Source organism: Bufo gargarizans, chromosome 2 (assembly GCF_014858855.1).
Source record: "Bufo gargarizans isolate SCDJY-AF-19 chromosome 2, ASM1485885v1, whole genome shotgun sequence".
Lineage (NCBI taxonomy): Eukaryota > Metazoa > Chordata > Amphibia > Anura > Bufonidae > Bufo > Bufo gargarizans.
The window spans coordinates 558,949,790-558,965,592 of record NC_058081.1 but is presented as its reverse complement, the minus strand read 5'-3'; the positions used below and the strand labels follow the sequence as shown (position 1 = coordinate 558,965,592).

At 46.0% G+C, this 15,803-nt stretch overlaps 1 protein-coding gene across 2 annotated transcripts in view; it reads right to left on the bottom strand.

The window, feature by feature from the left end:
* The window catches only part of LOC122928616 (oxysterols receptor LXR-beta-like), an 85,263-nt gene that overhangs the window by 30,163 nt on the left and 39,297 nt on the right, over positions 1 to 15,803 (bottom strand). For both annotated transcript variants that reach the window (XR_006387905.1, XM_044281623.1), the window contains exons 2-9: positions 10,636 to 10,728; positions 7,717 to 7,792; positions 6,900 to 6,978; positions 6,604 to 6,762; positions 4,681 to 4,950; positions 2,089 to 2,309; positions 1,256 to 1,435; positions 318 to 417 (exon numbers count right to left, since the gene is read on the bottom strand). Coding sequence is in view for 1 of the 2 variants with exons in the window: in XM_044281623.1 (XP_044137558.1) it covers positions 318 to 417; positions 1,256 to 1,435; positions 2,089 to 2,309; positions 4,681 to 4,950; positions 6,604 to 6,762; positions 6,900 to 6,939 (970 nt within the window). In the remaining variant the exon portion in view is untranslated. The remainder of the gene's footprint in view (positions 1 to 317; positions 418 to 1,255; positions 1,436 to 2,088; positions 2,310 to 4,680; positions 4,951 to 6,603; positions 6,763 to 6,899; positions 6,979 to 7,716; positions 7,793 to 10,635; positions 10,729 to 15,803) is intronic.

The following is a 15,803-nucleotide window of genomic DNA, read 5'->3' as shown; positions in this document are numbered from 1 at the left end:
TAATAGCCGAACCAATCTCAATCAAGTCATTAAGCAATTTCGGTATCAAGGCCCTAATAAGGACATTAAACTCCCCACATGCCCAGACTGCCTACAGCCATCAGCAGGGCATGGTGGGAATTGTACTCTGTATGCTACTGCATGGTACCTCTGGATGTGCCCAGTCTTCCCCCTAGGAATAATGCATCACATAGAATCAAAAGGAAACCGTATATATTAAAATCAAAGTCCACAGCAAGCCAAGGGCACAATATTATGGATATGTACATACAGATTCCAAGTAGGGCAATGTGAATGAGAAACCGTATACAACTCACCTGCTCGGTGGAAGTCGTCCTTGCTGTACGTGAAGTCTTTCAGGAAGGTTATACATTCGGTCTCATGATTGTAACGCCTCGCCGTCTCCAACAACATGATCTGTTGATGAATAAAAGCAGGATGCTGAGGAGGAATGGTCTACATGTGTATCCAAAACTGGTGGGAAACCACAAGTCCCAGCATATCACGTCAATTAATACCATGCATGTCCTCTCCAATGTCTGATCGCTAGGAATAGTAACCCGTGTTAACATCACATAGCACTTTGTAATATATTTATAGGGTTGTCCTAGTCATTAAAAATGTCCCCCAAGGCAGTCATTGTGATAAAATTATAGAAGAATGTATACTCGCCTACTTAAGGCTCCCACCGATTCCAGTGCTGCAGGTATGATGTCATGTTCTTGGCTGCAGCGATGGGATGCCCACAGCCTTATTGGTATATGGATATACTGCCTGCAGCAGTCATGTGGAGAGTATGAGGGCATGTCATCGCTCCGGCCAAGCAAACAAAGCCTGTGGGGGAGAATCAAGGGCACCACTTGCAGTGGAAGGGGATACAACTCCATTAGGCCTATACAGGGATCTGGTGTCCCATTCACCTCCACATATTGGGGGCAATGAGAAGTCTTTAAAGAGGGCTTCCAGGACTTTTTTTTCCCTTTACACCCCCCCTCCCAGAAAGTCCCTTTAAGTCTCATAACCAATAGGATAGGATAATATGAGGAGTAGAGGGTTATCAGTTCAACTCATGGTGGCTGTGGGTTTTTAGAATTCTTTATCTAGACCGGTTATTTCAGGTGACTTACAATCCATCATACAAAACGCACACTGGCCATATTCTTTGAGAAGACCATCCCTCTTGAAAACCATTCTTCATTGCAATTATAGGCAACTGCCTCAACTTTCACCAGCTGATTTGTAGACTTTTTTTTACCTCAATGGTGGATGCTTTAAGAAGCGCTATCTGATCTTCTCGAGATAGCTCCAAAAAACCTGGGACTTGTTTGGCAAAATCCACAATCTCTTGCACAGAGATGATGGCAAGCTCTGTAAAGTGAGCAAAGCGCTGTTGGCGGGCTTCCCTGCTATTGGGGTCGTTTGCAAGCGGCCATGGCTGAAAAGGAAGAGGAGAGATTGTGAGGATAAAGCCCTTAGGAGGCACAAAGAGCATAAGCTATAAATGTGAGAGGGAAGGAAAGTGCTGAATCGGCTACACGGGGGAAATGAGGATATGAAATTGATGTTTGTGAGCCGTGCTGTCATCTAACAAAAGTCACAAAAGGCAACATACAGCGTCTGAGCCATTACAACAGGTATTGCACCCATTTTTTTAGTACTAAACAGGAAGTACAGCTGTGTACAGCATATGCATGCAGCTAGTAATAGGCATTTCTAAACCATCGGCACTGGAGTCCAATAGTTTAATGAGCCTAGTTTATGGTTACTTGCAGGTCTGCTCGCCTGCTTCCTGTGGAGTGTCTCGTCCATTAGCGGCCTCCACTTACACTGGGGACAAACTGCGCATGCACCAGTGTAATGGAGGGAATGTCCATGAAATCCATGGAGATGGTAGGTCCTCTAGAGAAACCAAAGAACTCCATAGGTGCTCTCCTCTGCGGTTCATACAGGAGGATTCCCCAGGCTAAAAAGTCAAACTTCTGCTAAAGATGTTTAAATGGGTTATGTAAACCAACTGAGAATCATAGGTTGCTTAGCGAAGTAATTCCCAGGTGGATAGAAAGTGCAAAGACTTGTTAGGGATCCTACCGTTACTTTGGGCTGATCACTAAAGGAGCGTTTGTTGCATTGTTGCTGTGCGGAGACCAGTTGCTGGATCATTACTTCTTGCTGTGGTGTTAGCTGTACAACGTCCTGAGTGACCACCAATGGACTGGGTGGAATTAAAACTGCAGAGGATCGAACCACATCTTCGTCTTGTTGCTGTTTCTTGATCTTTTTACTTCGGATCTGCTCTTCAGAAAGCACACCTGACAGAACGATGAGAGAGATAACATGAATGCATGATCAGACGTCAGAGTTACAAAAAAATTTCAGCCAAGGTAGCATTTATAACATCCAAGCCCATTCCACCTCCTGCTGCTTCCAACAAAAACATCTCCCGCATCCGTGCATTTCTCACCCAGTAGTCAGCAAAAATGCTTGTACATGCCAGTATCATCTCCTGCCTAGACTACTGCAACATCCTCCTCTGTGGCCTCCCATCTAGCACTCTCGCACCCCTCAAATCTAGTCTCAACTCTGCTGCCCATCTAATCCACCTCCGTTACTCTCCTGTCTCTTTTATCGGTAAGTCCCTTCAATGGCTCCCTAATGCCCAGAGAATCCAGTACAAAAGACATTTACTATGATATACAAGGCCGTCCCCCAACCTGTCCCCTTCATACATCCATGACCTGATCTCCCCATACCTTCCCACAAGCAATCTCAGATCTTCACAAAACCTCATTATCTACTCTCCTCTTATCTGCTCTTCCCACAATTGTCTTCAAGATTTCTCCCTGGCACCCCCCATACTCTGGAACTCTGTACCCAAACATATATTACCAAAAGTCTACAACCTACAGTAACCCTGATGTTGCTATACCGCTGTACAACCAGCTTTACCCTCACATTTACAATCTCTTGTAGATTGTAAGCCTTCACAGGCAGGGTCCTCTCTCCTTCTGTAACAGTTTGTAACTCGTCGTGCTCATGCTTATTGTATTTTTTCCCCTTTACTATGTATGTACACCCCTTTTCATATGTACAGCGACATGGAATGAATGACTCTTTAGTAATATGTAATATGAATCATAATATAAAGCACCTATTTTTATCCCCCGCCACTTCGTGCTGCTGCTTTTCCAATTCTCTCTGCATGCTGAGTGTGCTTGGCTTCAGCGATTATGTATCTATATGCTCCATATGACCACTGCAGCCAGTCACTGACCTCAGCAACCATGTGACACACACTACTGAGGCCAGGGACTGGCTGCAGAGGCGTTTGTGGTATATGGGCATGTTACTGCTGCAGCGGCAGAGGATTGGAGAGGCAGTGCTGAAGGCGGCATGGGATAACAGTTATTTCATCACAAATGCTGACTATTTTAATAACTCAGACAACCTGACTGTACAAACGTCTGGCAGGACTAAGAATAACAAAGGAAAAGAGGAAGGAACTGCAACAGATAAAAGCGGAGTAGAGTAAATAATTCTGTCAAAGCAAAAAGCAACACAGACCGAATGCTCCTGTTAGCAGATTTCTGCTATTGTTTTCAGCGTAGACGATCCTCCGTGAGCCTGCCTGCGCTCATGTTTAATAGTCTGAAGTAAACCCTTGTTATAGGGCAGATTTCACTCACAGAGGAATGTCTAGACTGGATACAACTGCGCTGTGAAGTATTAGGTCTGTACGGATTCTCAGCTTTTGCATCTCAAGAATGCTTCCATTCACTGACAGCAAAGTGATTTTGAAGCAGTGAGGAAATGAAACACAAAGAATAGATTACATTCCAGAGTTTTTCATTATACAAAGGTTAAATGGGTTGTCCATTATTATTATTTTTTTTTAATACACCATCACCACCAAGCAAGACTTATGAAGGGATCTATACTTATCCAACCCGTATAATGCCCCCTCTAATGCCCGGGCCCCTCACACAGGTGGTACTTAGCTTGCTCCCTGATAGCTGTGAGACTTCCTAGCATGACGAGTGATGCTAGGGAGGCTCGTCCCCGTCTTGGCCTGCCATTAGCTGACACCCGCATGTTTTGATTGTGCGACGGGGAGATGCAGCTGCAGTAGTGTAGTGCATCAGAAGCAACGCAGGTGCCGGGGAACAAGGCAAGTACAACCTGCGTGAGGAGCCCGGGCATTGGCCATTAGAGGGGGGCGTTATAGGGTTTGGATAACCCCTTTAACTGCTCCTTGTCAGCACCGGGCTGTCTTTACTGCACTCCCAGTCCCCACAAGTATACTTTTGCTACATGTACAGGATGACTGGCATCAGCGGTGAGGTCACTGCTGGGTCATGTCACCTCTGAGGCCTATCACTGGATGCAGTGGCACACATGACCCCATCCATGCAAAAAGTTTATATGCAGGGAATGGAAGTGCAGTGAAGACAGCCCAGAACATAGTGGCAGGGAGCAGGTCCTACTGAGGTGGGGAGGAGGAACTTGAAAAAAATTCATTGTGGACATCATTTTCATGAAATAGGAAATCCCTATGGAAAGAACCAAGCAGACTGCTGGAGCAGAATTAAAAAGGGAAACTCCAACCCAAACAATTCTGTTAGGATTATGAAAGCGCCGTTTAACCGCACAGCTTTGTCGCGGCTAGAATCTCTTCTCACTTACACTGTTCCCGCATGCCAGCCTCTCTGCACTTCCGAAGTCTGCATTCCTGGCACTTGCGGCGCATGTACATGTCCATCTGACATTTGCCGTTGTTCTTGCAGGTATACTTGGCATTTTTCATGACACTACGCCTGAAGAAGCCTTTGCAGCCCTCACAGCTCAGCACGTTGTAATGAAAGCCAGAAGCCTTGTCTCCGCACACACTGCACACTTCATTGCCGAGCATCTTGGGTGCAGGGCCCTTCTTTCTTTTACGCTCCGGCTCCTCAGCTGTTGGTAAAAAATGAATTTAGATTATAAACTATGAGAAATAAAAATAACAAAAAAACAAAAACAAAAGTCTACCTTAAAAGGAACCTGTCATCAACTTTATGCTAACCTCACTGAGGGCAGCATAAAGTAGTGACAGAAATGCTGATGTCAGCGGTGTGTCACTCATGAGCTTAAAGTAAGTGGTTGCTGAGAAATCTACCTGAGAAGAGTCCTGGTTATACATAATCTCCTGCTCTCTCACCCATCTGCTGATGGTTGGCAGTTTTCTCCTAGAGAGAAAGGGAGAAAACTAGGTAGAAGACTGTCAGTCATCAGCAGGTGGGCAGGAGAGCAGGAATCCATGAATAACCATGACTTTTCTCAGGTGGCTGGGACTCTTTTCCAGGCCCAGTCTGCAATGACTGTGATGCTGGTTCTCAGCAACCACTTACTTTTAGCTGATGAGTGACACACCGCTGAAATCAGCATTTCTGTCACTACTTTATTCTGCCCTCAGTACAGTCAGCATAAATTTGATGACAGGTTCTCTTTATCCACCTCCCGACCGCCTAACGCAGGGATGTGTCCTGCGGGCGGCCTGGTTATTCCTCCTAGACGCATTGGCGCTTCATCTCGCGAGAGGAGAGATTTCGCAAGAACGCTGGCAGGCTGTAGATGCGATTTTTTTAACCCCAAAAAGGTATATTAGGTATAAACAGTCTAAAAGAAAAAAACTTTGTTGTCCCCAGCAACCAATCAAAGCACAGATGTAATTTTCTATTCTGCTTTTGTATAATGAAAGCTGTGCTGTGATTGATTGCCATGGGCAACAAAGATTTTTCTTAGACAACTTTTAAAATTCTACCCCATAAAGTACTGCGGCAAGCATCCTCCTCCTCATCATGCTCTTAGCCTGAACGTGCTGTTCACTTGTCAGAACAGCAGTTAGTGCTTCAGAGCATCTTTCCTATTATCTCTAAAGGCACTCCCTGCACTTCATTTGCCAATCCATTGGTCACAACCTAGGACACCAGAATAAGTGAGCAAAGGGTAGTCAATCGTTGCTCTTGTCTGAATTTCTATTCATTTCTCTAGAATTTAAAATATAAACAAGATGTGCAATTTTTCACTTTTTATAGGGTTAAAGGGGTTGTGTCAAGTAAGTTATCCCCCCATCTACAGGACAGGGGATAACTAACTGATCGGTGGATGTCTGACCACTGGGATCCCATGTCCCCATCACGATAGGGCGGCAGGCCAATCATTTGCTGCACCGCTCCATTCATTCTCCATGGTATTCCGCAGTACAGCGTTCTCCTATGCCACGGTGGTGGAGCATGCACGCTGCCATTCCATTCTAAGTCTTTGGGACTGCTTAAGATAGCCGAATCACATGGTGTTTGAATGAAGCAGCAGGAGTGCACGCTGGACTGTCACTCCATTCAGATGAAGGACATGGGACTCTTCCTCTCATAAGAAGCCATCCCAGCAGTCAGATGAATATCACCTATTCTATGGATAGATGATACACAGTCACTCTGGGACAACCTCTTTAAATCAAAAAAAGAACCTACTTCTAGTACAGCTTACAGAACCTTTTTACCCCAATAGTACCTTTTTCCTACAACTATACCATGCCTAGTGAAGGGGACATCTTCGGGGAACACTCACCAGTGCTGTGCGAGGAGCCTTCTCCATCTGTTCCCAGGATTTCATTTTCGTTGGGCGCCGAAGAACCTAAAGATTCTGACCTTTCCTCCTTTATGCGCAACTTAACAGAGCTGGCAGAATCCAACAGTATTGTATCCACGGGGTGGAAGGACTCTCCATCTGTTCAGAAGACAGACAAGTCCATGAATGAAGATGAAATAACTCCTGTGCTCCTCCTGTACCTTCAACCGTTAAATTACTATGAAACCTCAATCAAAATGCAGGACTTTGTATAAGATGATCTGCCAGTCACTTACCGAGTGAAACATCGGAGCCATTGACAGCCGTGGCTGACATATTTAGTCAGGCGTCTCCAGGCATCTTCCAGGCCAAACACTGTGCAGAACACACAAGCAATCAGAAAACATTACTCATAATTACTCACAATCTCCAACTGCTGTTCTGCAGCTGACATCATCTTCCTAGCACTAAGCCAACTGAGCAGAGCTGTGACTTAGGCTACTTTCACACTAGCGTTTGTTGTGGATCCGTCACAGATCTGAAAAAACGCTTCCGTTACAATAATACAACCGCATGCATCCGTCATGAACGGATCCGGTTGTATTAATGTCTTCTATAACCATGACAGATCCGTCTTGAACACCATTAAAAAAGTCAATGGGAGACGGATCCGTTTTCTATTGTGCCAGATTGTGTCATAGAAACGGATCCGTCCCCATTGACTTACATTGTGTGTCAGAACGGATCCTTTCGGCTCTGCTTCGTCAGGCGGACAGCAAAACGCTGCAGGCAGCGTTTTGGTGTCCGCCTCCAGAACGGAATGATGACTGATCGGAGGCAAACTGAGTTCTGAGCGGATCCTTATCCATTCAGAACGCATTAGGGCAAAACTGATCCATTTTGGACCGCTTGTGAGAGCCCTGAACGGATCTCACAAACGGAAAGCCAAAACGCCAGTGTGAAAGCAGCCTTAGATTTCTCATGCCATGGAGGAGAACCTCATTAGGAAGCACCAGAAGTCATTAAAAGGGGTTCTTCAATGCCATGATTTTATTTTATTTTTTCAACAAATAGCCGTCAATGGTAAAAGTAATAAAATGAGTAACTGCTCACCTCACCAATCCCCTGCGGCTCCCATGTCGACATTTCACTGGTCCCCTGCTCGTCTTTGTTCACCCATCTGTGACCTCTGCAGCAAATATTACAGATATATATAATTTATATAATCATAACTGGAGCAAGGTTTTTAAAGAGGTTGTCCGAGATCAGAAAAAAATAGGTCTGCACTAGCACCACCTACATCCAGTGAGTGGGGCTATTCTGTAAGGCCTCATGCACACGACCGTTGTGCCGTTTTTTTTCGCGGACCCATTGACTTTCAATGGGTCCGTGGAAAAATCAGAAAATGCACCGTTGTGCAGCCGAGACAGTGATCCGTGTATCCTGTCCGTCAAAAAAATATGACCTGTCCTATTTTATTGACGGACAACGGTTCACGGACCCATTCAAGTCAATGGGTCCGTAAAAGAACACGGATGCACACAAGATTGGCATCCGTGTCTGTGATCCGTAGCCGTAGGTTACTTTCATACAGACGGATCCGAAGATCCGTCTGCATAAAAGCTTTTTCAGAGATGAGTTTTCACTTCGTGAAAACTCAGATCCGACAGTATATTCTAAGACAGAGGCGTTTCCCCCCCCCCCTCCCCCCCTGTAGTTAACTCATTGGTAGCCAGTGGGCCCCCCCCCTCCCTCCCCTGTAGTTAACTCGTTGGTGGCCAGCCTCCCCCCTCCCTCCCCCTCCTAATTAAAATCTCCCCCCCCTATCATTGGTGGCAGTGGAGAGTACCGATCGGAGTCCCAGTTTAATCGCTGGGGCTCCGATCGGTAACCATGGCAACCGGGACGCTACTGCAGTTCCGGTTGCCATGGTTACTTAGCAATTTGTAGAAGCATTATACTTACCTGTGAGCTACGATGTCTGTGACCGGCCGGGAGCTCCTCCTACTGGTAAGTGACAGATCATTAGGCAATGCACCGCACAGACCTGTCACTTACCAGTAGGAGGAGCTCCCGGCCGGACACAGACATCGCAGCTCGCAGGTAAGTATGATGCTTCTACAAATTGCTAAGTAACCATGGCAACCGGAACTGCAGTAGCGTCCCGGTTGCCATGGTTACCGATCGGAGCCCCAGCGATTAAACTGGGACTCCGATCGGTACTCTCCACTGCCACCAATGATAGGGGGGGGATTTTAATTAGGAGGGGGAGGGAGGGGAGAGGGCCCACTGGCCACCAACGAGTTAACTACAGCGGAGGGAGGGGGGGGCCCACTGGCCACCAATGAGTTAACTACAGGGGAGGGAGGGGGGGGGGGCTGGCCACCAACGAGTTAACTACAGGGGAGGGAGGGGGGAGGAGAGAGTCACTTGATACTGGCACATTAGGGGGCAGGGGGAGAGGATGGCACTATGATACTGGCACATGGAGGGGGGAGGAGAGAGGCACTTGATACTGGCACATTAGGGGGCAGGGGGAGAGGACGGCACTAGGATATTGGCACATGAATCATGAGGGGCAGAATTGTGAAATGATGGGGGGGGGGGGCGGCAAGAAATGGATATGAATCATGAAGGGCAGAAATGTGAAATGATGGGGGGGGGGCAAGAAATGGCCAAAATGTAGATTTGCTTGTGTTGACAAAAATCCTTGCAGCGGCTCTGATTTTGGGGTACATGGGACTTACTGATTAGCATTTTTTTAAGGGGGATAAGAACAATTCTGTTATCTTTGAGTTGTTCATCTTTTTACATTGTTCACAGGGCTTTGTAAATAAGATGTCATCTTTATTATATGGGTTGAGGCGAACACATTCCATAGATGCTTGCAGGGTTTTTACCACTTTTACAAAAAAAAAAAACTTTATGAAAAAAAATAAATGATTTAGATTTATGGAAATAAACTTTATTATGCTTTATTTTATATTTTTTACTGTAAGGGCTCATTCACACAACCGTATCATTTATTTTATTTTTTTTGCAGAAATCAGGCTGAACTGGATGGACAGATGTCTTTTTTTTCGGCCTTATGTTACCATGTTAAATAAATATCCTCCTCCGTGATAGAAATTCCTATTCTGGTCTGCAAATACGGGCAAGGATAGGACATGTTCTATCTTTTTTTTGCGGGGCCACGGAATGGACATACGGATGCGAACAGCACACGGTGTGTTGTCCGCATCTTTTGAGGCCCCATTGAAATCAAAAGGTCTGCATCCGAACTGCAAAATTGCAGAAAGGATGTGGACAGAAATATATACGGTTGTGTGAATGGGCCCTTAGGGACATAGCTTTTATAATGCACTGGTATACCTTGCATCACTGTCACACGTTGGTTGTCTATTAAGGCTAACTTTCACACTTGCGTTCAGAGCGGATCCGTCTGAGACGGATCCGCTCATATAATGCAGACAGTGGCTCCGTTCAGAACGGATCCGTCTGCATTATATTGTAAAAAAAATTCTAAGTGTCAAAGTAGCCTCAGACGGATCCGTCCAGACTTTACATTGAAAGTCAATGGGGGACGGATCAGTTTGAAAATTGAGCCATAGTGTGTCATATTCAAACGGATCCGTCCCCATTGACTTACATAGTAAGTCTGGATGGATCCGCACGCCTCCGCACGGCCAGGCGGACACCTGAACGTCCACCTGCTGAGCGGAGGCCAAACGGTGCCAGACTGATGCATTCTGAGCGGATCCGCATCCACTCAGAATGCATTAGGGCTGGACGGAAGCGTTCGGGGCCGCTTGTGAGCCCCTTCAAACGGAGCTCACAAGCGGAGCCCCGAACGCTAGTGTGAAAGTAGCTTAAGCTGCACTGCAATTGTTTTTGGAAAGGGTACTAAAAGGGCTAATTACTTGATATAATTTGTTTCATCGTCCAGCCCTACTGCCGATTGCATTGAATGGGTGGTGACAGTTTCTCTAGAGCAAAAGAAATCTAAAAAAATTGTCCATATCTCGTACATACCATTCAATGTTCAGCAGGGGACCTTTAAATGGAAACTGAAGTCTTATTCCACCCAGGCAGTCAGATACACGCTCTCGTCTTCAACTCTTGAATCTGCAAATAAGACATCACGCTTACAGCACATGTGTGTAGGTAACCAGTGTAAAACACATATAAGAAAAAGAAATAACCCAAGCACGAGCGTCTTGTCTGGCAGCCGAAAACAGAGCGTTTCCCAAACAGGTTCCTCAAACTAAAGACTGCTGGATGTAAAACCAAAAACCTCCAAATTTTACAAATGTTCTGTTTTTCAGCTGGCACTAAAAATCGTAGCAGATCACCCTACTCGCAAACAATTTTCTACTGGGAGAAGCTACTGCAGTAGCAATTGCATGTCCCCATACAACAGAGGCGATTACTTCATGTAAATGCAGCCCTCATCTCCGCTGACGACCTGGCAATTATCAGGAACAAACCCTTTGCTCCAAATAATTGCCTGCAACATCAGTCCATGTAAAAGGACCATTAAGCTTCCTTCACACACACACATTTAGTTTTCACAAACCATACATGCACATTGTATGCCATTTCTTGATGTGTTTTTGCAGCATTTTTGTGTCTTTTTATATACATAGTGTTTTAATGTGATGTTTTTGGTGGGTCTATACATTGACAAGGCAAAAAATAAATAAATAAAATGAATGCGGACCCATTCACTTGCTTCCGTGGGTTTTCTGTCCATGCCTCCGCACTGCAAGAAAGTAGTGCATTCACTACTTTTTTGCGGTGCGGACCCGCATGTGGCGGCCGCACGGTCGGTGCCTGTGCATTGCAGACCACAATTTGTGGTCCGCAGCACGGGCCCGGCCGGAACACCTTCGTGGGCATGAGGCATACAAAAATGCACTACAATAAAAAACATGTAAAAAATTTGCAGCCTAAAAAAATAAATAAAAATGAATCCATCTTATAAGTACAAGTCTGGGTTTCCACTTGAGTTCATGAAGTTGTCAGTTATAAAAGGTTTGTTAGTTTTTTATCCACATGTGATGGCGGGGGCCTGGTAAAAGAAAAATGTCCCTTCCTGGGTACCATATACCACTGTAGGCAGTCACTGGCCTCAACAGTATATGGCACAAGACCACAGAAAACCACCTCTGCAGCCAAATACCATAATACGTCACTGAATGCAGCCCCGGAAGATGACAAACCAGTGGTGCTGGATTGGAACAGGTGCAGGAAGGAATTTTTTTTTTTTTTTATCATTATTATTTTACCAACCCCCCCCATCACTTTGGTAAAATAATAAAAACAAAAACTGACAAGGGAGGGGGGGGGGGGGGGGGGGGGGGAGAGCCCAGATTTGTACTTAGGCTACTTTCAAACTTGCGCTGTTAATTCCGGTGTTGAGATCCAGCAGAGGGTCTCAATACCGGAATTAAACGTCATTAAATACATTTAAAGTTTAAATTGAATGCTTTTTTTAGGCTCTATAAAAAAATGGATCAGTCACCATTGATTTACATTGTTTTCAGTGCCCGATTCGTTGTTCTCCCATTTTTATAGCTGGACACAAAACAGCAGCTTGCAGTGATTGTGTGTCTGGTCAAAAAACGGAATGCTGTCGGAATGGAAGACAACCTGATGCATCCTGAACGGATCTCTTTCCATTCAGAATCCATAAGGACTAAATGGAAACGTTTTTTTTTCCCCCCGGTATTGAGATCCTCTGCCGGATCTCAATACCGGAGAACAACAACGAAAGTATGAAAGTAACCTTACACAGTTTTTTCCTAGTGTTCTATTCTATACATATTCTGTGACAGGTCACAATTTCCCTGCCTGAAAATGAACACTGAAAATAATATGTACAATACACAGCTACATGAGGTCATGCAACACGGCGCCATTTTCCTAGGTCATGAAGTCTCCTAACAGATCTTTCATGTTCAGAGACAACTGCTCACACAAAGACTTGGGAGAGAACAGCCATGAAGTCAGAAGTATTTATTAGGGATGTCTCCCAGTACTGGGAGGTTATGTGCTTGAATGGAATCCAAAGATGTAGGAAAAAGGGTTTATTTTGTGCAAAAAACAAAACAACAACAACAACAACAACAACAACAACAACAACAACACAAGGGTAGTGAGTTTTTCCAATTTTAGTTTACTCTACAGAGCATAGTATACTTTAGACTTGAGATAACTATAAACAATCAGCAAGGAATGATGGGAGATTTCAGTTCTGAAACCTGCAGAATTGTGAATGTAGAATAGAATACAGAATACATACAATGTATTCCCACTCTACACAGTATCTAAATTACTTCTACTTCAGACTTTCCCACCTTATCTTCCCACAATAGACATACCCACAGAATAGGGTTTGCTGGGTCCTTCACCATTGATCATAAGAACTGGGCTCCCAAGCCCTCCTGATCGTCTTCAGTACACAAGGTAGTTAGGGTCCATTCACACGTCCGCAAAATGGGTCCGCGTCCGTTCCGCAATTTTGCGGACCCATTCATTTTCAATGGGGCCTGAATGTGCTGTCTGCATCCGCAGATCCACACTTCCGGATCTGCAAAAAAATAGAACAAGTCCTATTCTTGTCCGCAGACAAGAGGAGGAATTTTCTACGAGACTGCCAGTGATGTGTGGTCTGCAAAACACATACGGACGTGTGAATGGACCATTGAGGAGTTTCGGTGAAGGACCAAATGATCAAGACATTTATCACCTATCTGGTGAACAAATGATAAATGCGGATTGTTGGACTGCAGGCGAAACAAAGACTTGAAGCTACTTTCTCCAGTAGGGTTGTTGCAGGTATCGAAATTCCGATACCCAATCAATACTTTTGTCCTGGTATCGATACGATAGCGGGGTTTCCATTTTTTCGATATTGGGCTGCGCAGTCTAGCATCACAGAACATGAGCACGCTGCTGTCAGCACAAGGGAGCAGGAAGCAGTCTCTCCCTCCCCCTGTGCCGCGCTGCCAATAAAGAGATAGGGGCGGGCGCATTGCGCCACAAATGATAGGAGGACCTTTCATGGGTCCGGACTTTAAGTAGCAGGGTACATAGTGCATGGAGATCCCTGGGCACTGCTCTTACTATTATTCCTGGGCGCTGCTCCGGTCGTCCGCTGTGGCCCAGTTACCGTCTTCTGCTCCGTATGCTAATTAGCATTATCGGAGCAATGGGGAGGAGACATCAGCTTCTCTCCTGCGCGTTCCTTCTCCCTGGCTGTGACGTTCTGCGCTGCGATTGGACAGCGCTACAGCCAGGGAGAAGGCATGCCCAGGAGAGAAGCTGAGGTCTCCTCCCCATTGCTCCGACAGTAGTAATTAGCATACGGAGCAGAAGACAGTAACTGAGGCACATCGGGCGACCGGAGCAGCGCCCAGGAATAATATTAAGTGCATGGAGATCCCTGGGCGCCGCTCTATGTAGCCTGCTAACTTAAAGTCCGAACCCATGAAAGGTCTTCTTTAACTTTGAATACAGGAGGCAGGTGCCGGCAGCAGAATCACATAGCCGGCACCCTGCCTCTGACAGGGAGCTGCGATCAGCGGCAGTTAACTGCCGCTGATCTGCTGCCGGCACCCGCCTCCTGTATTAAAGGTCAATTATCATTGGTGGCGCAGTGCACCCACCCCCCTCAACCCCCCCCCCCCCAGTATTAAAATCATTGGTGGCAGTGGCCACAGGGTCCCCTCCCCTTAGCATTGGTGGCAGTGGCAGCCTCTGATCGGAGCCTCAACAGTGTAATCCTGGGGCTCCAATCGGTTACCATGGCAGCCAGGACGCTACCAAAGCCCTGGCTGCCATGGTAACATCCCTGATGCTGTGTGCACAGAGCAGCAGGGAGAGTGTGGGATCCTATTCACCCTGATAGAGATCTATCAGGGTAAATAGGACAAGGGATTTAAAGATCCCAGGTTCAATCCCCTAAGGGGGGAAATAGTTCTTTAAAAAAAAAAAAAAAAAAAGAAGTTTAAAAACAAGTTTAAAAAAAAAAAAAAAAACACACACCACACCAAGGTACTTTCACACTTGCGTTTTTCTTTTCTGGCATAGAGCTCCGTCACAGGGGCTCTATACGGGAAAAGAACTGATCAGTTTCATCATGCATTCTGAATGGAGAGTAAGTCTCTTTCACACTTGCGTTGTCCGGATCCGGCGTGTACTCCACTTGCCGGAATTACACGCCGGATCCGGAAAAACGCAAGTGTACTGAAAGCATTTGAAGACGGATCCGTCTTCAAAATGCTTTCAGTGTTACTATGGCACCCAGGACGCTATTAAAGTCCTGGTTGCCATAGTAGGAGCGGGGGAGCGGTATACTTACAGTCCGCATGGCCCCTGGGGCGCTCCAGAATGATGTCAGAGCGCCCCATGCGCATGGATGACGTGCCATGCGATCACGTGATCCATGCGCTTGGGGCGCCCTGACGTCACTCTGGAGCGCCCCGGGAGCCGCACGGATGGTAAGTATGCTGCTCCCCCGCTCCCCACTAGACTTTAGCATCCCGGCAGCCATGGTAACCATTGAGAAAAAGCTAAACGTCGGATCCGGCAATGCGCCGAAACGGCGTTTAGCTTAAGGCCGGATCCGGGTCAATGCCTTTCAATGGGCATTAATGCCAGATCCGGCCTTGCGGCAAGTCTTCAGGATTTTTGACTGGAGCAAAAAGCGCAGCATGCTGCAGTATTTTCTCCGGAAAAAAAACCTTCCGTTTCGGAACTGAAGACATCCTGATGCATCCTGAACGGATTTCACTCCATTCAGAATGCATTAGGATAAAACTGATCAGGATTCTTCCGGCATAGAGCCCCGACGACGGAACTCTATGCCGGAAGAAAAGAACGCAAGTGTGAAAGAGCCCTAATCCGTTCAGTTTGCATCAGGATGTCTTCAGTTCAGTCGTTTTGACTGATCAGGCAAAAGAGAAAACCGCAGCATGCTACAGTTTTCTGTCCGGCGAACAAAAACTGAAGACTTTCCTGAACGCCGGATCCGGCATTTTTTTCCCATAGGAATGTATTAGCGCCGTATTTTTTTTCACGTGGTATCTTATATCGAATACTTTTTTATGGTATCGAAATCGAATAAAAAATTTGATATCGCAACAACGCTATTCTCCAGTGATAACGGCAGATCACCATCAGCTCTTCTCTAATGG